The sequence below is a fragment of the Peromyscus californicus genome, unplaced genomic scaffold, assembly GCF_007827085.1.
Source record: "Peromyscus californicus insignis strain IS unplaced genomic scaffold, ASM782708v3 Scaffold_12__1_contigs__length_115047231, whole genome shotgun sequence".
In the NCBI taxonomy this organism is placed as follows: domain Eukaryota; kingdom Metazoa; phylum Chordata; class Mammalia; order Rodentia; family Cricetidae; genus Peromyscus; species Peromyscus californicus.
In genome coordinates, this window is record NW_026294413.1 from 70766190 (window position 1) to 70793492 (window position 27303).

The 27303-nt window shown below is 40.5% G+C and overlaps 2 gene segments (V, D, J or C); both read right to left on the reverse strand.

Annotated features, from left to right (window-relative positions):
* Positions 1 to 243: 243 nt before the first annotated feature.
* LOC128106730 (T cell receptor alpha variable 5-like) lies at positions 244 to 855 on the reverse strand. The segment is given in 2 exon segments: positions 244 to 644; positions 804 to 855. Coding segments are annotated over 2 exon segments (453 nt in total).
* A 21093-nt stretch (positions 856 to 21948) lies between these two features.
* On the reverse strand, positions 21949 to 22528 carry LOC128106738 (T cell receptor alpha variable 22-like). The segment is given in 2 exon segments: positions 21949 to 22301; positions 22477 to 22528. Coding segments are annotated over 2 exon segments (405 nt in total).
* Between the last annotated feature and the right edge of the window lie 4775 nt (positions 22529 to 27303).

Here is a 27303-nt window from a genome sequence, read left to right on the forward strand (position 1 = left end):
TGCTTTACATTTTAATGGTTGTCCTACACTGTGTGCTTATAACCTTCTAATAGATACATTAAGTACCTTCATTAAAAGATAAGAGCCTTTCCATCATGATGAATATTCTCTACAAGTGACACAGAGATGTATTTGGAGTAGGGGCAATCTAGTTGGCACCTGAAAGTCAACTCTACATGTTGATAAATGATTAGTTATTCTCATTAAGAGGTCATTCAAGATGTGCTAGTACTTGTTGTATGTTTAGAAACAGATAAAATACAGAGAATTCTTCATCTCAACAATGGGAAATATATCTGTCTCCAGCCCTGGTCTCAGTTTTATGTACAGACAGCGGATGCCTGAGGAGCTCTGTGCAATTGCTACACAAAAGTACATGGCTGAGTCCTCAGGATGGGCAGCTGTGAAGTTCAGGGAGAGTTCTTTGTCCTTCTTATTTGGTAGGACAATGAGTCCTTGTTCTTCTTTTCTGTCCACACTTGAAGGAACATTTATAAGGGACTGGAGACCTGCCCCAGGCTCTTGCTTGTACCAGTAGAAGTAATAATTAGTGTCTGTGTAGGTGCAGTTGATAACAGCACTGTCTCCCTCCTGGACACTCAGGAGAGAAGGTTGCTGCTCCAGCTGCTCTCCTCTGCTCACACCTGTGCAAAAGGAAACAGCAGAAAAACTATCAGGCCCGTATTCTCCAATCTTTGCTTTTCTTCCCGTGGTGACTATGGGCAATCTGGAGGAACCAGTCTGCTCCTCAGACTGATAATGAACATTGCCAAATGCCTTGTTTCCCAAAAGCCCCCACTCACAGTTCAGCTGCAGCCACAAGCACAGGACAAAAGGTCCAGTCAGTGCATTCATTGCTCTCCCTGGGGACTGTAGTTTTCACCAGGCAAGATGCTTCTGTGATCAGCTCTCCTCCTCTGTCCTCCACAGCACTGCAGCTTCTTCAGTTGTCCTCAAAGAAGGCTGCTGACTGCAGCCGCCCTTTCAGAAGTCAACCAAAAAGTCCCTAAGTTTGCACCAACAGAGATGCTCTGCCACCTGGTGGACAGTTCCTACCAGCTGCACCAGCTGCTCCAATCCTCCTTTATACTATTTCATTTTACTCATGTGTTTATTTTCTGCTTTTAGTCAATATTTGTTCTTAAGAAAATAGAATGCAGAGCTGAGAACTGATTTAATGTTGTCTACCTATAGCACACAGTTTCATAGGTTGGTATAATCTTAGAATAAATATTACTGAGACAACCTTAACAGCCTCATTCATCACAAAGATATTTATTACTGAGCAGAATTAGAAAACATTGGACTGATTCCTCCAGTAACAGATTCCAGTGCTCTCCTGCCTCCCCAAACCCCAACACGCTCAGGAGACAACACCTGGTTTAGACATTAGACACCCTAAGGTTTACAAATTGGACAGATTCTGGAGCCAGTGAAAACCTGCCTCATTAATAGGTTGTAAAACTGATAGGGATCAGAAACAAGCCTGGTTCATAGAAAGGGGAATAACCTTAAGTGACTGCAGCACTTTGGAGCAACTGGCACTTGCCTCCCTGCAAAGAAAACAGAAACACACACACACACACACACACACACACACACACACACACACACACACACACAAGGATGTGTCCTGGTGCTTAAAACTTAGTGACTATAATAGCCACTCATCATTGGAATGTAGCTCAGCTCAACTTTACAACACCAACACCCAATAATCAGGAAAGAAATTCCAGAATTAAAAGGCACCATGGATCAAATGGCTTTACAAACATTTATACAGCATTCCACATAAGTTCCAGAGTATACATTCTTCTCAACAGATATGGAACTTTCTCTAAAATAGATTACATTGTTTATCATAATTAAAGCCTTAACAAATACAAAAGAATTAAAATTATCTTATTTTTTATAAGATTGTGGTAATATTATGGATTAAAGCTAACTGTTCACAGCAATGGGAATTACAGAAAGTACACAGGTCATGGAGACTATATATCATACTACTGAATAGTAATGAAGCCAAAAAATGAAATCAAAAAGGAAATTTAAAAATTCCTAGAATTGAAGGAAAATGAAAACACAACATAACAAAATCCATGGGGTACAATAGAGGCATTCATAAGAAGAAGTTCATTTATTCAGTTTTGAATTTTTGAGACAGGGTCTCTCTATGTGTAGTCCTAACTATCATGGAACTCAGTATGTACATAGTTGTCAATTCTTACCAGGTTAACCTAAAAATCACAAGATGCAACTGCATATGCCTACTGGGGGCTAGAATTAAAGGCATGATTGCCATATCCTGCAAGAGAAAAATTTATAACAGTGTCCACCTATATGGAAAAAATGAGAAATCTTCAATCGATAGCTAAAGAAACACTTGAAAGCCTTAGAAAAACATGAACAAACAACACCCCTAAAGTAATAGATGGGAAGAGATCACCAAATCAGGGATGAAGTTAATTCAAAGCAAGCAGTGCAATTTGTTAATTAAACCTAAGCTTGGTCTTTGGAAATACTAACAAGCCTTTACCTAAGTTAACAAAAAATACTAAATACTAAAATACTAAAAGTCATAATACTAAAAATAATAAAATTGGAGATGACAAGGAAAACATCACAGACACAAAGGAATTCAGAGTATCAGAAGAATATACTATAAGCATGTATATTCCACTAAACTGGAAAGTTTAAAGAAAATAGGTGAATTTCTAGATGAATATAACTTCTCAAAGTTAAATCAAGATGAAGTAAAAACATTGAAACAGATGTATTGCAACAAATTCAATTACTGGAAGCAGTAATTGAAAATCCCAAAACTATCAGGGAACAGTGGGTTATGCCTATAATCACAGAACTTGGAAAGCAGAGGCAGGTGGATATCTGTGAGTCTGAGGCCAGTCTGGTATACATAGTAGGTTCCAGGAAAGCCAGAGCTATATAAAAGACTCTGTCTCAAAAAGAAAAAAAAAGAAAAGTAAAATAAAAGTCCTTCAACTAGGAAAAGCCGAGGGTCAGACAAATTTAGCAGAGAGTTCTACCAGAACTTCAGCTAACTAACATCGATATTTCTCAGATTATTTCATAAATCAAAAGAGAAGGAACTTTTTCAAATTAATTTTATATATCCAGTATTGCCCTGATACCAAAACCAAAAAAAGAACTAACAGAAAGAGAAAGGTATAGACAGATTCCCATAATGCACAGAGATGCAAAAAAAAATCTCAATATAGCACTTGCAAACTGAACTCAAGAGCACTTCAAAAAGATTGCATCAATTGTGATCAAGTAAGATTCATCCTAATAAGCATAACAAGATGCTTTTCACCCTGAGCAAAATTAAGCTCCAAATGTATCAAGAGCCTCAGCATAAGACCTGGTGTCTTGAACTGTTAGCAGAGAAAGTAGGAAATTTGTTTCAACTTCAAAGCACAATAAAAGAAAAGTCATTCTGAACAAGACTCTAGTAGCATGAATGTGAAGACCAACGATCAACAAACAGGACTCCATCAGACTAAAAAGCTTCTGCACAGCAAAGAACACCATCACTTAAATGAAGAGGCAGCCTAGAGAATGGGAAACACGTTTACCAGGTATACATGACAGAAAATAGGTGTGTATAAAGAACTAAATATCAAGAAAAAAACTGCTAAAAATTGGAGATTTGAAATATGCAGAGATTTTTCAAAGGAAGAAATACAAATTTGAGGAAAAAAATTTTTTTTTGGTTTTTCGAGACAGGGTTTTTCTGTTTATCTTTGGATCCTGTCCTGGCACTTATTCTGTAGTCCAGGTTGGCCTCAAACTCACAAAGATCCACCTGCCTCTGCTTCCTGAGTGCTGGGATTAAAGGTATGCACCAACACCGTCCAGTGAGAAAATTTTTAAATGGTCAACATCCTTATCCATCAGGGAAAATTAAACTTAAATAGTTATGCATATATACAATGAAAATGAAAATTATTTTAAGAGTTCATTTTATTCCAGTCAGAATGGCTGGAGAAAACGACAACAAACGATGACATGGGTGTGGAGACAGGGGGATACTTGCTCACTTTTGGTGGTAGTGTAAACTAGTGTAGCCACTATGGTTCTACTCTATTAGGTTTCCATAAGAGCCCTCAAATGGCCCATAATTTTAACTATCCCTCCCAGTATTTCTTCACCTGCCCTCTTTCCCTCTCCCTCCTCATTTCACCATCCTGTTCCAGACTCCTTCCTCACCTATCCATAACAATCTATTCTATTCCCCCTTTATGGAGAGCCATCCCTCCTCACTGTTCCCTTACTCTATACCTAACCTGTGGTTATATAGATTGTAGCTTACTTATTCTTTGACTCAACAACTAACTTCCACATATAAATGAAAATCTACCATATTTAACTTTCTGGGTCTGGGTTATGTCACTTAGTATGATTTTTTCTAGCTCTCTCCATTTACCTGTGAATTTCATGATTTCTTTTCTGGTACTGAATCCAAATGATACATCTGCAATGCAACCCCTACACCTAAGACTCAAAAGAATCACAGAAGAGGTGGCGGAAAGATTGTAAGAGCCAGAGGACAAGATGTCTGTGTCTACACAGTTTCCCATAAGCATTCTAAGGGAAATGGCCCCATGAATACAAAAATAGGGGTTGCCTTAGCAAAACCAACATCATGATAACACTGGTTGGCATGGCAACATGGATGGGGAGAGTCCACATGGTTCTACTCCTAGATGAAGACCTACAGATTGTCAAAGATGCTGGCAGAAGTAGAATAGTTTAATAGTTTCCCACAGAGACAAGCTTTCACTGTGGTTTACCAATCCTACTTTGTTATGTCTGAACACATGTACATATGGACAAAACAAATGGACTCCGTAGGCTACATATACCTCAGATGGATCCGATTTCTATTTCTGTAAATAACTTTCCTTTTTTGGCACATGCTACTAAGCATTGGCAGCCATTATTATGTTTATCCATCATAAAGAAATTTGCAGTAGATATTACCAAAAATCATATTAGGGATGAGGAACTCAATCATAGGAATTATGAAACAGTCTGCCAAATTCCCCTCAACTAAATAAATTATACGGCAGTCTTCCAAAATCCCCTCAACTAATAAATGGCAGGCCCAGAACTTCAACCCAAGTCTTTTTCTCTGGAATGTCACTATGCTGTTCAAGGAGGCAAGCTTCAAGAACTTTGGCATGTCCAGTGATCACTAAACAGGAAGACACATGGAAATCACACAGCACAGTAGCTCCAGTACCTCAGACACTTGCTGGGTCTGCTTACTGTTTCCTCCACTAAAGACCAGCAGGCACTCAATGATGTTGCAGTGTCTGCCCACAAGACAAAGCCCATGGGAAGTCTTCTGAGATCTGCTTAGCAGTGCATCCTAAGGACAGCTTCCCAGCTTCTCCAAGATGTCTGTGCTTCATCACATGTCTTTGTGCCCATCGGAAAAACTTGTATTACCTTGGAAGGGTGGATACAGATTGGACCATGACAAGAGCTCACTGTGCCATGTTTCCTATGGTGGCTTCTTCTCCATCACTGACTTGTTCTTACCTCCCAGGATACACCTGGAGTATGAAAAGGGGCAGCATATAAATACAAATACAATTAACAAAGAAAAACACCATACCTTGGGCAACAAGGCTGAGCCCAATATCTTAAGCAATTTTCTGCTCTCCAGCCCAGAACACCCAGGAATCACATTTGGCACTCCTACATGAATCACAGTCACATCTGACAGCAGTGAATCAAACACCACAACCTTCTTTCTCAATCCTCCTGCCATGATTATCACCAAGTTGTAACTTCAGATCAGAAAAGATAGCTGCTGCCACCACTACGTGTTCTCACAATTTAACTCACAAGCACTAGAAGGCAGCCAGGAGCTCAGTTCAAATATCAAACTTCTTCACATCTCTGGTGGCAGAGTTTCAGTAAAAACTACTTCCTTTTGAGTTTCAAAAGGACAAATATTGTTTGTTTTTCTCATATACAGGTCCTAGATATTAATGATTATACATACATAGATATGTGAAGGAATGCCACTGGTCATAGACATAGAAAAGGGCATGAGAAAGAAGAAAAGAGAGCCTAGCAGAGGGTTGAAAAAGGAAAAGAAACAGAAAATTATACAGTAACAGAATAAACAGGACATGAAACCAGAAGGGGCATGAGAGATCCAAGGAGCTAATATGAGGGTACTAGGGAAGCAGATGTAGCAGTGATACTGGTGGTCATCTAGGGTTTTACAGAGTACATTCCCAGGAACAGACAAAGTACTGGATGTCAGGGTAAGGCAGAAGATGAGCCTCAGAGGAGTAGGAAGTAAAGCTTTATCCTTTAGGCATGGGGATACTCTAAGGCTGGGAGTATACTAAACTGATTCTGAGCTGAGTCTTTGGTAGCTCCCTGGGTCCTCCTCTTTCCTCTGTTGGTCCTGTTAAGATACAACACTCTTAACTTTCAACCACTTCCATTCATGTGTCTTCTAGGAATTAGAAACTTCCATCTCAGGAAGCTTCTTATAATTTCCCATCCACAAATATGACTCAAATTCTTCTAGAAATTCATTACATTCGGTAAGACATTTTAAGACTGATAAAATTATTTAAGTTATAAATAAAAAATTTTGAAAATAAATGCTTCCCTTTTCCACATTTGGAGTGGGCTAGAGCCTGATTTTCATTGAGGAAAAAGGGAAGTCTTCATAGGCAGTTGCATTTGATTCAAGACTTATGGGAAGTGCAGAACAGCACCATGCTGGGAGTTGATGGGACAGCACTATGGGCAGGCAAGGCAAAGCTCAGAGTAGAGAATATGAATTTTGCATGTGTTAAGAAGATTTCATTGTTTGCATTTAGTGAGTTCTCTAAGTGTCTATTGCCTTACCTTGCATTCCTTGGAGGGATTCTCCTGCAAAAATAAGTGTTGTAGCCTTGAAGAATCCCTTAGATCTGAAGTTTCTTTGCTAGGTTTTAGTTTGGGAGGATTTGCTAAAGTCATGGTGAGCCATTGAGGTCTCAGATTATTACTGATTATGGACCAATGTGAGATTTTATGTCACTTAATGTTTATTTTGTTGAACTGGAGCTCCAACGCTCCTTGCACCCATATGCCCAGTGCTTACCCTCCATGGCTATGTAGTGGCTTTCTTCACCTCTTTCAATTGCTTTGGTCTGAAGTCCACTTTTTCAGATGAGACTTGCTGTCCCAAGTCTACAGATATCACTTTCTTGGCCTGCTTATTCCCATCCTATGTTTTTGATGTTCTTGTTTATGAGAGGTGTTTGATGGAGACACAAATGGTATTTTCTTGATCCAGCCAGTTAGCCTATTGCTTTTAAATGGTGAGTTGAAGCCATTTACATTTATTGTATTATTTATAATTTATGTAATATATCATTTATATATAATATATGTAATTTATGTAATACATCATTCAAACCCAGTGCCTGAACATTATGCATTTGAACATACCATCCATGTTTGTCATGAGTCACCTGTGCTCATGTTGCATTGGTGACACACACAGCTGCATATGGTTTCTGGGTTTAATGTCAAAGCATCACTAGCATCTGCTCTTCTATTCAGTGAGAAAATTCCAGCATGCGTCCACTTCTTAATTCTACCCTCCCCCAGCATATAACAGACAGACCTAATTGAAACCTAAACACAACCACTCTAAAGTATTGCTTGTTATTAAAGGGTATGTGCGGAACTTTAATCAGTAAATGTCTCTACTTTCTATATGATATTGCCTTATGCATATAACCTCCTGCTGCTGATGTAGTTCTCCATCTTCAAAGATTTAGAGTGGATTAACCAGATCAAGATACCTTAATATAGTAAGAATCATGTACTTTTAACTTGATTATTGATAGTGACTTGTCGTTGTCATGATTTTGTTGGTTGATACTTTGGTTGTGTGGTTCATTGCTGTTCTTTCCTTCTGAGTTCATATTAGGGATTGTTGGCTGTCTGTGTTGGACATGATGGATTCCTTCCTGGCTCTCCTCCTTTATCACTTCCTCTCACAAAATACATTAATTTACGTTCTTATGGATGATACTTCCTTTGTTTTTACACTTATAGTGTTGCTCTAAGTATTTTCTGCAATGTTGTCTGAGTTGTTTGATTTGTTTTAATTTGTTTTTGTTAAAATGTTTCATTTCTCTATTGAATTGAAGAGCTCACTTGCCAAGTAAAGCAATCTTGGTTGATAGTTCTTTAATTTCAGGCCTTAAATGATATTATGGCTTTTTTTTTTTTTTTTTTTTTTTTTTTGGCTTTTAGAGTGATCTAGTCTTGTCTGATATTTCTTCTTTGAATGTGGATTTGTATTCTTTCCCTTGTAATTCTTTTGAGATTATTGTTTGTTTGTCTTGTTTTTGAGACAGGGTTTCTCTGTGTAGCCCTGGTTGTCCTGGAACTCACTCAGTAGACCAGACTGGCCAAAATTCAGGGATCCTCTTGTCTCTGCCTCCAGAGTGGGAGCATTAAGGCAAGCACTACCACAGTGTTTGTTTCTTGTTGTTTTGTTGTTGTTGTTGTTTTCTTTGGTTTGGTTTGGTTTGATTTTTCAAGGCAGGGATTTCTGTGTAGTCTTTTCTGTCCTGGAACTCAGTCTATAGACTAGGCTGATTTCAAACTCAGAGATCTCCCTGATTTTTTCTCTCAAGTGCTGATATCAAAGGCATGCACAGCCTGGCTTTCCTTATATTTTTTAATCATTTCCTTACTTGTCAAGGAACAGTTGGTCTTTGGTCATGTCTGTTTAGGAAAAATGCACTTTAATTTGGATCTCTATTTCTTTCACTCAGTTTGACAGATCTTTTGTTATCCTTTGATTGAATAAACTGTCTATGTTTTCAAACTTTTTCTCAGCTCCTTCTTCTGCCCCATGGATCCTTGTGTTTGGTCTTATGTATGTGTCCCACAGTTCTTGAAAGGTTGGGATACATTCATTATTTTTGTATATAGTTTATGATGGTATTGCCATCTCAACCTTGTCTTGTCTCCAACCTTGTCTTGTCTCAACCTTGTTTCCAATCTGAGGAGCTACATTCTGTTGGTGCTTGCTTCGGGAAGGGAAGTCATATTCCTCAGTGGCATATACCGATAAGCAGTTGTTTTTATTCAAGTAACTCCACTGCCCAGGTTCATGCTCATGGAAGAAACCCTACTACAGTACAATAGGCCACAAGAAAAGGATATAAATATAAGATAAAAATAAGACTTGTTGGAAGAAAGTTTGAGGCGAGAGGGAGAATAGTCAGAGAGGATGATTGGGGAATACAAACGATAAGTGTGTGTAAAGTGCACAATAATAAAAAATTTAAAACATTAAAATACCCAGCATCATGAAATAAAAGTCAGGGAGCACACAGTCATTGTTTCATCCTCTTCAGGATGGGGTTGTTTCTCCTTCTGCTTGGGTTGATTTTATATCAGTCTCTACAGACGGGAAAGACTGCAGTCTCATGAATCCAAACAAGTCACCAGTTGGTCCTTCCAAAAGAGGATTTCGGTGATGAAATACAACTTTTCTGTCAGAAGTTTATGATGTGAGGCCCTGTTCTATTTTGGTTTGGGTTTCTGTGATAAAACACAGATCCAAACCAATCCGGATTAGAAGGAGAATATTTCAGATCATATTTCTACCTCACTGTCTGTCATTGAGGGAACCAAGTCAGAACTCAGGGCAGGAATTCAGAGCCAGGAACTGAAGCAGAGACCATAGAAAATATATTAGGACAGCTGGATTTTCTTTCTGTGGCTCCCAGGGAGACCATGCAGGCAGACACTTCAATGCTGACTGCACGTGGTGGTAACTGGCAGGAGCAGCATGTCACAGCTCTGTTGCTTGACTGGTTCTTTGTGGAGAAAGTAAGAGCTCAGATACTTTCCCTTTGCTTTATCTCCTTCTCTTAAATGACTATTGTGGTTTTACCTTGCCTCTATTGCCTCTTATCTCAGAAATCCAACATCTAATCCCACAGCTTACCCAGAAACCCTATGGTATCTTTGTAGTCTCAATGTAAACTATCTGAAAACAGGGGCTAGAATATTGACTCGGTAGTTAAGAGCACTTGTGGCTCTTTAGAGGCCCTCGTCTGGCCTCCATGAGCACCAAACATGCACACAGTACACACACATACATGCAAGAAAAACAGTTATACAAACAATATAAAATAAATAAACAAATCTTTGAAAACACATTTCCCAGAATTTCCTTCCCCATCCATGTGGTTCTGTTTGGAGATTGGACATGGAAAAAGCAACTGCAGAGGAGTTGAGATTCAGGTGGGAGATATTTGTATATAGTTGTATTTTTTATGTACCTCAGTTGATTCAGGCCCAGGCACATATGATTTCAATGAGGTTCCAACTCAATTTACCATTCACTCTCTGCTCCTCACTTGAAGAGCTTTTCTTTATGTTAGGTCAAATCTGTGTGTAGCGTGTTGGCAATTGATGGATCTTTTGAAGTCCCCCAAAGTGAAAGGGATTGATGTATGAACCTCACTGTGTGTTTCAAAAGTATGATTACCATCAGGTGCTGCCCTCATGCTGCCGTCCTTCCCTATTCCGGTCTAGCTGTCCTTCTGTATCTCAGGCTCAGTACCAGATGCAGACAGTGATTTGCAGGGACTCCCCAGAACCAGCAGTTTCCTGGGGTGAACTCCTCCTAATGTGTCTCTGACAACTTCCCTCATGGTGGCTCTGCTTCTCTCAGATTCACAAGGAAATTATGTTCTTTGCTCTTCCAGATGCCTAGTATGAGCTCTGTGCTGTGACCAACTTAAAGAAAAACTAATATTTTAGATTATTGTGGTGTAAGATTCCCATGCTCTCTGTGTTATATTTTTAGCCAAATACTTTCAAGACAAAGAATTAAAAGAAAGACACTCACCAAGACGGTTTCGAAATTTCATATGAGGTTTTACTCAGAAACACACTTCTGATGCAGACCACAGATGAAGAAGCCATGGTTGGGAACTTCTAGTCTGGGTGTGCAGGTGTGCTTCTCATCTGGGCTACCTGAGAGAGGCTATGCTTAAGGAGCTCCAGTTTTTGTTCAGCTTGTGCTATCATTTCAAACACTGTGAGTGTGTTCCCAGAGTGCACAGAAATACTTCACTGAATCTTCTAGCTGTGAGGCTGAAATAACAAGTCTGATGGACTTGGTTGATTTCTGAAAGACAACAGAGTAGCGACTGCTCTTCTCCATCTGAGTAGAAGAAGAAATTTGGCGAATAAGAAAAATCATCTCTCCACTAAGAAGCTGCTTGTACCAAAAAAGATGGTATAAGTTTTGACTTGTCTCATATGAACAGTCCAGGGTGACCTCTTCCCCCTCCTGTGTGCTTATGGTTGGCTGGACCTGAGTCACTTTCTGGCCCAAATTGGATCCTGCAGAAAAATCAAAAGAAAAAGAAAAAAGCTTATTCTGTGATAGTGTGAGTAAAACACTGTTGGTATTCTGTACCTTAAGGCCCAAGATAAACCTAACTGAAGACATATTCTGCTTGCTTCTCTCTAATCCCTGTTCCCCATCATGTCCATGTGAACTGCTATATGCCTAGAGCAATGTTTCCTGCATATACTTAGCTATATGTGAGTCATCCATACCTGAGAAGACCAAGGCCACCAACACACAGAGCAGGCTGTGAGGAGGCATGAGGCACATGTCCCTCTCTGTGAGTCTGTCTCCTTGGCCTTAGATCAGCGTTGAGTGTCTCAGTGCCTGACACTGCACGTGTACTGACTGTGTTTCCTACACCACATCAAGCAGGAAATGGGGCTTTGTATGATCACAGGCCACAAGTTCCTTATACAGAGAGAAAAAGTGTCGTTCACCATGGACTTTTACTTGCTTCCTGTCTTTCTTGGTATTTAAAAGAGGCAGCACTTAAAAGGGAGAATGGGAAAACCCGTCCCTGCTGAGCATAAAGCTGCTTTGAACTCGTGGTTGTTATTTAACGGGATAATTTGGGCAACCAAAGTCAGATTCATCATGAGCCATGTGCAGTCTTTAATGCACTTACAGACCATTGTCTTATGTTTACTTCTCTACATCTATTATCTAATAAAGCTTACTTTAAAAATAAAATGTCCTCACAGGTCTGTGAATTTTTTGTGACTCACTGGGATCTGAAATAATCTTTCTCCTTTACTGCTAGGGTCCACATAAATCCAGCAATTAACAGAGCTACTTTTAAATCACATGGTAAAGGGCAGTCTATCAGAATGTTAGAAGATACCTGTTTATGTTCTGTGAAACTGTAACATGAATAAATTCATAGTCCTTACAGACTAAAGAGAGACTCAGTGTGTCAGTAGCCTGCTGTGAATCATGAGGACCTATGTGTTGATCTGCAACAGCCACTTAAGAATCCAGCTGATGTGGGTGCACCTGCAGTCAGAGCTCTGGGAAACAGAGACAGGAAAATCATGGGGTCTCACTAGTCAGACAGTGTAGTACAATTTGTGAGCTTAAGTTTCAGTGAAACCTCTACCACATAAATAAATAAATAAATAAATAAATAAATAAATAAATACATACATACATACATACATACATACATACATACACACATACAAATAAGAACATGAATAAATAAATGTGGAGAGCAATAGAGGAATGTTAACTACTGGATTACACACACACACAGAGAGAGGGAGAGAGAGAGAGAGAGAGAGAAGAGAGAGAGAGGGAGGGGGTCATATTAATTTGAAAACTCACTTTTACAAAACTTGATTACTTTGCAAAAATCTAATAACAAGTTTTATTCAGACAATGTCCTGTTCTCTCCAAAACAAGAACTTGCTTATTACATGACCTAGAAGCTTCTATACTATTGCCCTGAAGTATTCAGTCTCACTTGTTAAATTCTGGGTATTTTTTTTATGTACAAAATGGTCTTATGATAATCTTGCCATGTTTCTCTGTGACTCCCGCCTATTATGTGTACATGATATATATAACCTGAAAGAACTTAGGAGCATGTTAATGCCACATAAATTGGTGTTTGGATTTTGGGTACTTCTTTATCATCATTTAGTCTGTAGCTCTTTTTTTACTAAGAAATTTTTTTATTCATTTTACATACCAATCAAAGATCCCCCTCTTCCCTCCTCCTGCCCCTCCAAGCTTCCCCTCCCAACCCTCCCCTCATTCTTTCCTACAAGAATGTAAGGCCTCCCATGGGGATGTACATTTAGTAGAGGCAGTTCCAAGCCCCTTGCACTGCCTCAAGGCTGTGTGAGGTTTTCCATCATAGGCAGGGAGGTCCAAAAAGCCTAGTCTGTAGTTCTTAATTATTCATTTGCTCTCATCCCAATGGACGAAATGAATCAATAGTCAATCAGAAGAGAAAGTACAAACAAGGTCTCTGAAAGAGCTCCAGGTCTCATTATGAGTTTAAATAACTGGTCAACATGTACAAGGGGATGAGTTTCTGGTATCTGAGGTATACTCTTCTGCCCACCTCACTGCTGAGTGCTGACAGGCAGCACATGCCCTGGACTGCAGTCTCTGTGGATGAGCAGGAGACCATGGGAGCCACAGCAGCCTGGGGAGCTCAGGATGGCAGGATGTACCCATGCCCTAGTTCTCCACAGAGCAGGTTGATGCTTTCCATGCTGCATGGCCACAGCCTCTGTGGTGAGGCTTTGGAGCACATTGGATTTGAGTGAGGGGCTGGACAGTTGGTCTCATGCTAAATGCTGCCTTGTGTTTCCTTGAGATTTAATTGAAAAACAATACTTTCTAGTGAAGATAAAGCTTAAGGTTGGTGGAGAAGTGGCTTAGCAGTGAAAGGCACTTGCTGCTAAGCATAAAGATGGAAGTTCAGAACCTGTTTTAATAAGCTGAGCTCCCAGCAAAATTTGCAACTCCAGCTTTGAGTGATTTGTCATCGTCTTCTGGCCTTCATATGCACACATGTGCAACAATGTGTACACACAAGTTTGTGTAGACACACATGGACATACACACACATATGTAAACAAAAATCAAATCTTTAAAAAATAAAGCTTAATATTTTAGGAATCATACAAAAGAGATCATTCATTCAGGAAAATGAGGATTAAGTATACTGTCAGGGTTGGATCTTTGTCACTGATCTACTGCTGTGAAGTTACACCATGACCAAGTCAACTATTACAAAAGAAAGCATTTAATTGGAAGCTTGATTACAGTCTCAGAGTTTTAGTCCATTGAGTTGGAACATCATTGTCTTAGGATTTCTGTTGCTGTGAGGAGACACCATGACCACAGCAACTCCTATAAGAAAACCTTTAATTGGGGTGGCTCACTTACAAATTTAAAGGTTCAGTCCATTATCATCATTGTGGGGAGCAGTGCAGTATGTGGGCTGTAGTGGTATTTGCTCTGCCCGTAACTTTGGGCTATGAGGCCCAAAGAAGGCGATGCTTCTTGCCATTGTACATGACCTCTTTTTTATTTTATTTTTTATTATTTTTTTCTTTTTCGAGACAGGGTTTCTCTGTGTAGCTTTGCACCTTTCCTGGATCTCGCTCTGTAGACCAACCTGGCCTCGAACTCACAAAGATCCTCCTGCCTCTGCCTCCCGAGTGCTGGGATTCAAGGTGCGCCACCACTGCCTGGCTGTACATGACCTCTTAAAAGGAAAGGGAGAGAGATCAGGTCTCTTCTCCCTGCTTCCTGCTTCCTGGTGTGATGGAACTATGAGGTGGATTCACTCCAGTTCAGAAAGGAGCATGACTTCAGCTGTCTACTGGGTTCTGTATTTGTGAGTGTATTTCCTCAATTTATATTCTAATAAATTCCATAATACCCCCTTAGCAGATTCCAGCGGATATCTCACGATAGTAGGCAGACATGGTGCTGGTTACGTATTGATCAGAAGGCAACAGGAAAATGGTCTATGACACTGGGAGTATCTTGAACAACAGAGACCTCAAAGCCACCCACACAGTGATATACTTCCTCCAAACAAAGCCAAACTGTCTAATAGTGCCACTCCCTTTGGGGGACATTTTCTTTCAAACCACTATAATGGTTGAAATAATGATGTGTGGTGAACAATGTCTTGGGGAACTATAAGAGAAGCTCCAGGAAACAAGACAGAGAACCTTCTACCTTAAGTGCACCGTGTTACCTGGATTGGTCTTGGACATGAGTCTGCTGTGGCATGTCTTTCTGTTCCCTGTGAATATGTGTTGCTATGATTGGTTAATAAAGAAGCTGCTCTGGCCTATGTCGAGTCAGGTTATAGCCAGGGAGGAAATCCAGGAGAGAGACAGGAAGAGGAAGGGCTGAGTCAGGAGCTGCCAGTGAGACAGAGGAAGCAAGATGACAAAGCAGAACTGAGAAAAGATACCAAGCCATGTGGCTAAACATAGATAAGAATTATGGGTTAATTTAAGTGCAAGATTTAGTCAGTAATAAGCCTGCACTAATGGCTGAGCAGTTATAAATAATACTAAGCCTCTGAGTGATTATTTATATAAGTGACTGTTGGTCTGCAAGGGGCCCAGAGGGACTGGAGAAACGTTCTGACTACATATGCCTAACATTTACATCAATTTATAAGACATGTTTATTACTGTTGAATGTCAGAACATAGCTGTAGAAACCAATCTGGTCAATGTACCCTCAATCTGGATTCAGCCTTCTGCTTTGCTATTGTGCTTTCCCAGATATGATCTATAGTTTGTGCCAGTCAATGTTGTTAAAGTTGGCCTGTCCTGAAAAAGTTCAGGGACAGGGCTTCTCTGTTAATATTTAGTATGTGCTTACTGGCACTTACTATTTACATGTTTTCCTAATCTTTTTTTGTTTGTTTTTCACTCAAACATCCTTCTTTGAATCATTGAGGTCTTTGTTACATTCATGTATAAAAGTACACTGTAATGGGTGGCTGTTGGAACTATGCCCTGAAGTACCACACCTAGTGAGGTAACAGACAGCTGTTACACCTGCCTATGACCTTGACATACATGCCGCTGGGGAGTGACTGTGGAAGGACCATTAAGACCTGGGATGGACGAATATGCTCTCTCTCTCTTTGCTACCTTGTGGATTTGGATGCTGAGACCTTGGACCAGGCAATTCAGCGTGGGACATAGCTCAACTTTCATGGACCCTATGGTAAGTCTCTCTTGGTTGTGAGTTAACCCGCAAATAAATTCCTTTGCTCATTAAATAGACTCTGTGGATTAATCCCATTATCCTGGGGGTTAACTTGCAACTTCTAACATACAACAGCATAGAATATACATTACTATTCCAAAAGGGAGGAAATGCTGGACCAAAGCAAACTGAAAACCAGCTGGGCAAAGTCCAAAATCTGTATTTCTATATCTGATGTCAAAATACTCTTCAGATCTCCAACTCATGTCAGCTTTGTTGACTGCAGCACACTTTTTTTCTCTTGGACTGACTCCATTACCTGTTAGCAGCTTTCCTTGGCAGGTATCCCAAGACTCTGGCATCTCTAATACCCTGGCCGACCCAAGCAATACAGACTTCACCTTTACAGCTTCATGCGACTGCCTTTCTGGACATCTTCAGGTATACCCCTGACATGTGCCTGGCCTCAGTGCCTTTCCTTAGTTGCAGAGGGAGATTACACAAACCCTTTCTTATGTCCTTGATTCTAAAGCATGAACCCATGTGGCCAAAGTTGCTAAGTTCTGCTGCTTACTGGGACTGAAGCATGGTCTACTTGTTGAATTACATCTACACCAGTTTTGTGTTTTCAATTGTCTCCTTCACCAGTCCTCTTGTTGAATTACATCTACACCAGCTTTGTGTTTTCAATTGTTTCCTTCACCGCCTAAGTTGGATGTCCTGGCACTTATTCTGTAGAGCAGGCAGGCCTCAAACTCAGAGATCTACCTTGACTACACATGAAGACACCCGCGTGGTAATGATTATGTTATTATAAATTACCTGTCTTCACTGTTTCTCAGATTTCTTTAAGTATTTTCCAGCCTCTCATTCCCTAGGAAGCTCTGGGTTCTGACTTGAGGTATCCAGAGTTTCAAAGTTCTCAGTTCTCCATCCTCAAAGATGCCTCTTTTCTTTAGCTGACTTCTGAGCTAGGTGTTTGTATTCAGTGAAACCTATTCCAATCTGACACATATACTGTTCCCAATTTCTAGCTCAAGTTTAAACTTGAAACGGCTATAACACTTTGAAAGACTTGGGGAGTTCATCCACTGGTATTGTGAGATTTATCTCCTACTGCTAAGAGCCAACTGACTTTATTTTCCTTCTTAACTTTCCTTTTGCATACTGAAAGCTACTTACTGTGGATGAGAAGGGAGCTTGCAGGCTTTACAAGTTAAATATTTTCCACATTGTTTTTGTTGGTTTTGGTTTTCTAAGACAGAGTTTCACTATGCTCCTCAGGCTAGACTTCCAATCCTAGGCTCAAACATTCCTCCTATCTCCACTTCTTAGGTGGTTAGGGCTAACATGACCATCAACTACATGGTATGAAAACATTTAAATTTATAAACTAATTTTTTTCTAGTGACAATTTTGTTAGTATGTATGTAGCATTAAGTGGGTAAACCCTGCAAAGTGTTAGGCAATGAGAAGCACTCTTTTCCATTCTGTGCACCGTGAAGGCCATAAAGACCCCAGCTGCTTCTGTTAGCTAAAAAAAAAAAAAATTTACATTACAATTTTTATTTTTTTTAATCTATGGAATACATACATGGAATAAATTCTTTAGTGAAAGTTATATATTTTCATTATATGAGTAAATTGAATTATTTTTTCCCCATGGACGTCATTTGTCTACTGTAAAATAAACCTGCATCCTTGTGAGTGCCTCCTGGCTTAATACTTGAAAATTTTTTAATGTAGATGGGGGTAGAAGATTCAAAAAAAAAAAAAAGAGAAAGTAGGAGTTGGTGGTCATGTAAATGACCACTTTCCTTGTCATCAGAGGATATTAAGGTAAAAGACAATTCTATGTGATTTCTATCACATAAGCCACAGTCAAAGTGACTGATATTGGGCTGTAATAACCATTAACAACACCCTTGACAAGAGTGTAGGGTACTGTGAGATGGTCTGTATGTCAAATGCTCTGATTGGTCAATAAATAAAACACTGATTGGCCAGTGGCCAGGCAGGAAGTATAGGCAGGACTAACAGAGAGGAGAACTGAGAGAACAGGAAGGTGGGAGGAGACACTGCCAGCCGCCACCATGACAAGCAGCATGTGAAGATGCTGGTAAGCCACTAGCCACGTGGCAAGGTATAGATTTATAGAAATGGATTAATTTAAAATGTAAGAACTGGATAGCTAGAAGCCTGAGCCATTAGGCCAAACAGTTTAAACAATGTAAGTCTCTATGTGTTTACTCAGTTGGGTCAAAGTGGCTGTGGGACTGGCAGGTGAGAGAGATTTGTCCTGACTGTTCACCAGGCAGGACTGGAGAAAACTCCAGCTACAGTAGGGAGATGGGGATGTTATAATTTCCACTTGGTACAATCCATCCACACAGACAACTATTTGTACAATTATTCAAAAAAACAATTCAACTAAGACAGTTAAGGAAATACATGTATGACTCCAGTGGTGCCTGACAAGCAATGGAAGACTGGAGTAAGGAAGCCTTTCACCTAGCTTGGTCTCTGGCCTGAATGAGTCTAATCCTTACATTCACTGTGTCACCTGTCACCTGCTCCTGCAAATAAAAACCCTCTGCACCTCTGCCAGGCTCTGCCCCACAGCAGGGTTTTGTTGGAGCCTTAGCTGCAGGGTTGGGTGTGGGTTGCAGGTGTCTGGAGAGCACTGTGCACTTGCTGCACAGAAGTAGGTGGCTGAGTCTTCAGGCTGAGAGTCTGTGATGTGCAAGGAGAGCTGTTTATCACTTTTCCTGAAGAAGACGGTGAATCTTCCATCTTCCTTTTTTTTCGACATGGATCGTATGGCTATCAGAAGTGTAGGGCCTTCACCAGGGAACTGCAGGTACCATGGGAAGTAGTTAAATGCACTGTCTTCATAAGTGCAATTCAGAACTGAAGTCCCTCCTTCCCAGACTGTCAGAGATTGGGTACTTTGTCTCACCTGCTGTTGGTCACGTCTGTCCTATTATTGGCCACTCACCCATGTGTAGAGAAATAACAAATGTCATTAGGTTCCCGGGTATGTACTTGGTGTTGATGCTTTTAACATTTATGATTTTGTCTGGTGCCCCAGTTCCCTCATGCATCCACATAAATTCCATATTCTCAAGTTTCTCCTTCATGACTCACAGGCTAGGTGAAGGGCCAGGACTAAAAATGATGCTTTCAGGATCTTGTCCATTCCTCCTAGATTGAAGCTAGGGGAGAACTCGGAAGGCCTTTTATCTCCCCTAGAACACAGACTCTAACTTCACAGGCTCTAAGTTCTTTCAACAGGCTCCACTCCTCACAAACACTTTGTCTAAAGCTATTTCTGACATAGGAAGTATTCCCAAATTTTGTTCAAAGTTACTATTGCTGAAAATACAGTCACTGAGAATCAGAAATCCTGTCATTGTAATACTATCATTATACACTGTTGGCAGAAATGTGTATTAATATAGTCACCAAGAATAGCAGTGTGAATTTTCTGAAAAACACAAAGAAAGAAAGAAAGAAAGAAAGAAAGAAAAAAGAAAGAAAGGGAGGAATGGAAGGAGGGAGGGAGAGAGGAAGGAATGAAGGTAAAAAAGAAGAAAGAAAAGAAAGAAAGGAAGGAAGGAAGGAAGAAAAAAGGAAGAAGGAAGAAAGAAAGAAAGAAAAGAAAAGAAAAATAATAAAATTCTATCTAAATAGATTATACTTCAGCATCCTAGGGATTTTTTGTTCCTTTTTTTTTTACACTTTGGTGTCTTTTCTTTTTCCTTTACTCCTTTCAGCCAGACATCTGTCCAGCACACACTACCTCCATCATCTATGGGGAACACCTTCCATGATGTCCTAAAGTCTCAAATCACAAATATTGCCGAGCCACACACACACATTGTGTTTTCTTCTATACATACATATGCATCCCTGAAAAGCTTTAACACTTTTACTGAAATGAAATACATGTGCCTTTTCTTATGCATATCTAAATGGCAGCACCACACAGCACTGATACCTGCACAGTCGTTCTGATGACACAGATGGCTGCTCAGTGAAAACAGACCAGCGGCATGGACAGCAGAGAGATGCAGAACAAAGAAGATCACAATTAGTGGTGGGGGGTTCTGATAATACCAAGAAGAAGAGGTGGTTTAAAACAAATGGACTTCTTATTTCTGAAGTTTTCACTAGCTATTAAAATATCAAATGATTAAAGGCATGCGCCACCACCGCACACCTTTAATCCCAGTACTTAGGAGGCAGAGCCAGGTGGATCTCTGTGAGTTCAAGGCCAGCCTGGTCTCCAAAGCGAGTTCCAGGAAAGGCGCAAAGCTACACAGAGAAACCCTGTCTCGAAAAACCAAAAAAAAAAAAAAAAAAAAAAATCAAATGATTGAAAACAGGGGCATGAAACTGAAAAAGGTAAGGATGAGGAAGAAGTTCTGTTCATTTGCTGAGTGTCTAACTGCCTACTGTACAGTAGTGCTCGGGTGTCTTTCATGACACACACTGTTCTATCTTCATTTCTTGTCTCAGCACTGAAGAACAGAAAACTGAAGCCTACCGAAGTCACCTGTGTGTCTAGACAGGATGATGAAGGAAGGGTGTGGACACTGCTTCCTGATCCAGTCAGAGAAGATCCTGATGGAGAAGACTGAGCTGACTTCAAACCATGGGTAGATTTCCCAGTGGAAAGGATATATATAACATAATTCTAGGCACAGGTCATATCAGGGTGACTGGAGATCAGACCAAGTGTGGGTGACAACCTTAGAAATGTACATTAGAGAAGGTGATGTGGCCCCAGCCATGAAGGATAGCATATATCTTCATAGTGTTCACTTGCAAATTCCTACTTGTCCTCACTATGGGCCCAGGATATTCAGGTATAATATAGGTAAAAGGCTAGACAGATGCATGTTTTCTTCTCTAGTTAAACTTAAGGGCGGAGGAGATAATGGTTTTGTTATTTAAAATAATCATCTCTAGCTTATTGAGCAGTGTGTGGAAGAGCCACAACCTTCACCTGCTCTGAAGCAGCACTGCCCCTCTGTGGACAAATAAGGTCTTCACTCAACAGTGTCCTGAGCTTAGAAGACCAAGCCTTGAAGAAAGAAATGCATTGAATCTTCCCCTGGAGCCAATATTTTTGACATGGAATGTGAATGTGTCTTTGCTGAGGTCAGGTATAGCCTAGTTTCTCTCTACCCCTTCCAGACTTTCCTCCATGTGTCCACATGGTTCCCTATCTTTCTATTGAGCCAAAAACTACCTCATTCTGGAGAATGAGAGAAGCCAGTCATAAGACAAAAGGAGGTGACAATGCTTGTTATTTACAATAAAGCTTATAAAATAAGCAAATGTTTGGATTTCATGTAAAATTTATTGATCCCTTACATAGACTAATTGTATACATGGTGATTATTAAATCATAAACTTTAGTTTTCTTTCACTCATTTTTTATCATTTCTTTATTTTTGAGATTATAATATAATCATGTCAATCCCTCCCTCCAAAACTTCCTGTGTTCCCTCCTTGCTCTCTTTCAACTTTATGGCTTTTTCTTTCATTAATCATTGTTACACATATGTGTATAATCATATTTATTCTAAAACACATAAATACAATATGCTCATCTGTAAAATGTTACTTATAAGTCCTCAATTAGCTCTAAGATGGATATTTATGATTCAGGAGGGAGAATATATTGAGAATTTAAAGACCCAAATCCTTAACCTACATAGTCAAAAGCTTACCAGAAGTTAAAACTCTTTCTATACAGAAAACGGATATTAAATCAAGCAGATATACTATGTTAAAATTTTCATGTCTCATGATAGGGAAGAGCCACACCCACCCCGCTGAAGGTTTTTGTACTGGCTGCAGGTGTGTGGGGAGCACTGTGCACTCATAGCACAGAAATAAGTGCCTGAGTCTGTGGTCTGGGAGGAGGAAATGTATAAAGAGCTGCGACGTTCCTTAGTGACTGTTGTGGACATCAGTCTTCCACTCTGCTTTGTTCCAGAAGGATTGTAAATCAGAATCTTCAGATGTCCCCCAGGACTTTGGTAAAACCACTGCACACTGCTCAGAACTGTGGAAAAGTTGCACTGCAGTTCTGCACGCTCTCCCTCCTGCAGAACCAAGGACACAGGACTCTGCTTCACTTGTTGACCTTTCACCCCTGGTTAGAAACAGAGAAAGAGACACAGATGGGGTCACTGAGCATCCACAGAACCCTGAACACATCCCATGTCCTCTGAGAAGGTGGGAGCTCTGCAGGACTCCTGAGCTGCTTCCCCACCCTCCATGTGCTGACAGAATCCTCTCTGTCCCTGAATGTGGACAGCCAGACTCACAGCAAACCTGGGTGCACAGCAGCCCCAGCAGAGAGCACAGCAGCCTCTTCATGGTGCTTGTCTGGCTGCTGGAGACAGAAGCAAGGAACCAAGCCCTGGGCTGTGGTGTCAGGATGGCTGTTAAATGTCCCTCCTCCTGCCACCAGTCAGCTCCACCCAGGAACCCTGCCAGGCCAGACACTGCAGAGTTCCCTCCCAGCCTTCTGAGCCTGAAGCTCCTCCCAAGCCAGACCTGCCTGAGAGTCTGGGTGGAGTGCAGTGGGGGGCAGGGCATTTTGAGATGACCCTGGAGTTGAATGGAGTTAGGGATCCAGGAAGCAGGAGAGGACCAGCTCCTCCCAGGAGAAAAAGCCTCAGCCACACACAGAGCCAGGCATATGCAGAGAAGCAACAGCTAAAGGTTTAACTCAGGAAACAGATGCACGTTCTGACTAAAGACCCTTTACTGAGGCCTGAGGAATGGCTTAGCAGATAAGGGTCCTTGTCCTTCCAAGAGGCCTTAGTTCCCTCTCCAGCATCTACTTTAGGTGACTCACAGCTGTCTGTAGCTCCAGCTCCTGGGACCTGATGCTCTCTTCTGTCCTCCTGAGAACCTGTACACAGGTACCATACATTTTACATAGACCCACTCTCATACACATTGAAAAATAACAAGAATCTTCACCCATGAAATAATTTAAGTAAAATCACTGCAGTAGCAAAACAAACAGCATTATAATGATAGAGTAAGTATAGATGTAATGGTTTAATAGTTTTAGCATCATTTTAAAAATTGGGATACTCCTGCACCAGTAAAGTTTTGTTCCAAATATTGTTTTAAATATTACTGTTGGGAATCTCTGCTCAGGCTCCACTCCTCCAATTCCAGATCCTGCCCCTCAGAAAGCCCACCAAGGGTCGGTTCCTCTCCTAGAGATGTTCAAGACCACATCTACAGGGTACTTACGACGTGGTCTCTAGACCTGCAAAATGATTTCTCTCCTGCTTCCTTTCCAAGAGTCACCCAGGAGTTGCTTTGCTCACATTAAAACTGATCTTATTAATTTGGCCTGATATGATTTATTGCATCAGCGGAGAAATCCACTATCAGGGTACAGAAAACATTCAATGACAGCATAAGAAGGAAGTGCAATGGGGAAAACCAATATAGGAATCCTGTGTTCCAGAGCGACAGGGGCAGCAGTGCTGGTGTGCTATTGCACATGGTGACTGCTTGGAACAATGCACTAGAGTTCATAACAGTAGAGGAATGCATTTGAAAGTTTTCACTACAAAGACAATTGCTTGAGAAATGAGACTAGACGTGAAACATGAACAGCATGAGGACTGGGAGAGGTAGGACAGGGGTTGCTCTGAGCTTGAGGAGGTTTAGATACCTTTGTCATCAGGACAATGCAGAGACAATGGGGAAGAGACACTGTCTTTCCCTTGGCCTGTCTCTGGCATCTGCATAAAGTATGTTCTGTCAGAACACCTACCAGAGCAGTGGAAAAGATTTTAAAATGTAGCTATTCAGTAACTTCATCTGTGAACATAATGTATTCAAATCATACTCACCACTACCACCCTGCTCTCCCTACAACTCCTCCCAGAACCCACTAAATCCCTCTCCCCTGCATAAGCAAGGAAGCCAGAACAGGACCATGAGGGCCAGAAGAAAGAGCTTAGGAGAAAGTGGTACGGCAGTAGAACATAGGTAATGTAATGTCAAAGGGGCAGGAGAGGCACTAAGGGGAGAGGGATGTGACAGGGTAGGGGGAGAAGGAACGTTTCTGTGTGTTTATTCTAACCTATGAAAACATCATTTACCTTTTAGAAAGGAGTGTCCTCTAGAGGCCCAATTGAGAAATAGCAAGTTCACAAGGGCAGTAGACTTCCCCCTGTCTTTGCTGACTTCTGAATGTGAATTCCAAGGCTTTCTGATCACGCACAGAGGAAGCTTAATGCTCTCTAAGCAGAGACTTGTGAGTTTTTAGAAAAGAAGAATACAAAGTTATGAACTGAAATAGGAGAATATGATACTTTAGAGTGAGAAAATTACAGAATCTTTACATATTTCAAAACAAGTACCAGGGACATAGAAATCAGAATACTGCATAGTTACCAGATTTCTACACAACGCCATCAAAATAACCAAGAAAAAGATGCGATTGATGTTGCTAGGAATATTGTAGATTTGTTATTACATGAAGAGTAAACTAAGAAGTACTAATTTGAATAGTTTATAAAAGCACAATACAAAAAACAAACCAGCAAGTCTGCTACAGACAGTCTTCACTTTGATGAACTGAAATTCAAATTCAACATGAAGAGAGACTTAGCAACCTATGCAGTCCCTTGACTTTTCTTATAAAACATAACATAATTCAGAATTGTCACCTGGCACAGTCTACGCCTTTCCCACTGAGAAAACTATGCCATGCATGAACACTAGAGGGCAGGAGTTATGAGCATTGCATTCCAATTAGACTACCACAATTCTCCCTCTAGCAAGGTATTTTGAGTGTTAATTGGAGGAATAAGTCCCTGTCTCTCCTCCTCTCCGTACCCCTCTCCCCCTCTCTCCTTCCGTCCCTCCCCCTACCCCTCTCTCTGTAGTCTGTGTGTGTGGTATCAATCAAAATGAAGTCGCTGAGATCCTTAACAGGTAACATTCAATGAGGTAATTTTGTGCCAAAGGAAGAACACAAAGGACAGAATCCTCTTTAGACAGATCAGTGTGCCCAGTGTGGCAGCAGCAAGCAGTGAGAACAGGAAAGAATATTGGAAGCTGTATTATATTCAACAATATAGGGAGGGGAGCTACAGATTCCAACACCAGAAACTGGTGATAAAACAACATGACTTTGAGTTAAGGAACCAACAAGCAAATAGTCACAATGTAAAACGGCATTAGCTAAAGGCTGCAAAATCTTGATGGCAGCTCCTATGTGTACAATGAATGACAGTGGGTCACGTGAATAAGTCCAACTCAGTCATTCATCCTAGCCAGATCAAAGACATATTTATGGCCACTTTATCACCAACTGGCAGGTGAAAATTGTAATTGAGGGGTATTTGGTGATGAACAGTCTTCAAAATATTTTACTTTTTGAACACCACTTAAAACTGAAGACAATTTAATCATCACTGGGCTCTCCTTAGACCTTGAGTTGGTTTGGGTAAGGGACTCTGGAGCATGTGCTTCATTATCCCCACATTAAATATTCTTCCAATCTGGATAATTTATCACGTATGTGTTCTACAAAGAAATCTTAATATAACAATTTATCACATTAGTATTCATATTATGGTCTTTTACATGCATAAATTTAGCTTTGGAAAAATTAGGTGAATTTATTAAACAACAATCTCAGTATCAGGCATGGGAGTTATTGCTCAGGGAGGCCTCAGAAGTATACAAAACAACACTGGATATTGTCATGGTTCTTGGTTGCCCACTATAACTAGATGGTGAAAGATTATGGCTAAAGCCACCACATTCTACAATTGCATGACGTAGAGAAATCAACCTTGAACTGACTGAAGAAAGTCCTCCTTGCTGCTTAGCTTTCGTAGCTGGAAGGTCCTATGCAGGCTGCTGGGGAAGAAAGGTCCCAAGTGTATTAGCCAGAGCTGAACCCTGCATGCTACAGTACTGAACTTCCAGGTAATATATGCTCAGTGGTGTAATTGTGGCCTGACTGCTATGGAATAACAATGTTTTCTGATTGGATTTGAAACCTAATCAACAGGAAGGAATTCATGCCTAGTACAGTGACATGGTCAAAAATCCCGTGGTTCAGGAGGCCTTAGGTACTAGGAGGAAACTACTATTGTTATTTTGCTAAATGGTCATATCAAACTGCCTTCTAAGTGTGTGTTTATACTCGAGGATTATTGCTAGTCTCCGCTTTGGTTGGAATATGTGTTTCAGTGAGTTTCTATATAAGGTTTTCCACACTGTTTTGTTCAAATGTCTCTAGTGTTAGTTATCACTATGCCATATTCCTCCCTCTACCCTGCCCTCTCATTCTCATCTATTAATCCTGCTCGTTCCATTTCCCCTTTTATGGAAGTCATTTTCTGTTTCCCCCTCCCCTGAAGACCCCCTCCTCCCTCATGGCTTCGTATTGATACTTAACATCTATGGATATTTCAAATGAAACACACATGTTAAAAGCTAGCATCCACATACTTGAGAAAATACTCTGTTTTTCTCAGTCTGGGTTATCTTGCTCTGGATGACTGTTTGCAGTTCTACCATTTACCTGAAAATTTCATAATTTCATTTTTCTTATCAGCTGAATAAAACCCTACTGTGTAAATGTACCACATTTTCACAATTCACTCATCAGTTGATGGACATCTAGAGTGTTTCCAGTTCCTAGTGATTATGGATAGAGCAACAGTGAACATGGAGGAGCAAGCATCTCTGTGGAAATATGGAGAAACTTTTGGTTAATTCCCCAAGACTGGCATAGCTAAATCTTGTGGTAGATCTGTGGTCAGAATTTGGAGGAAACTCCACACTGATTTCCATATTGTTTGTACCCATTTGTATTCACGTTGACAATAAGATTTCTCCCTCATGTCATCCTCTCAGGGGGTGTCCCGGGTCCTCTGGCTCTTCTGCTCCTTTTCTGTAGTGCTCCCTGAGCCTCATGTGTAGGGATTGCATTGTAGATGGATTAACTGGGACTAGAGAACTTACAATATTTATTCTCTGATTTTTGAGCAGTTGTCTATGACTATAGTAGCCCCTCTGTGCTTCAAAGTGAAACTTCTTTCATGAGGGTTTAGAACTACACTTATCTGTGTGTATTAGTGGTGACATTTAGGAGGAGC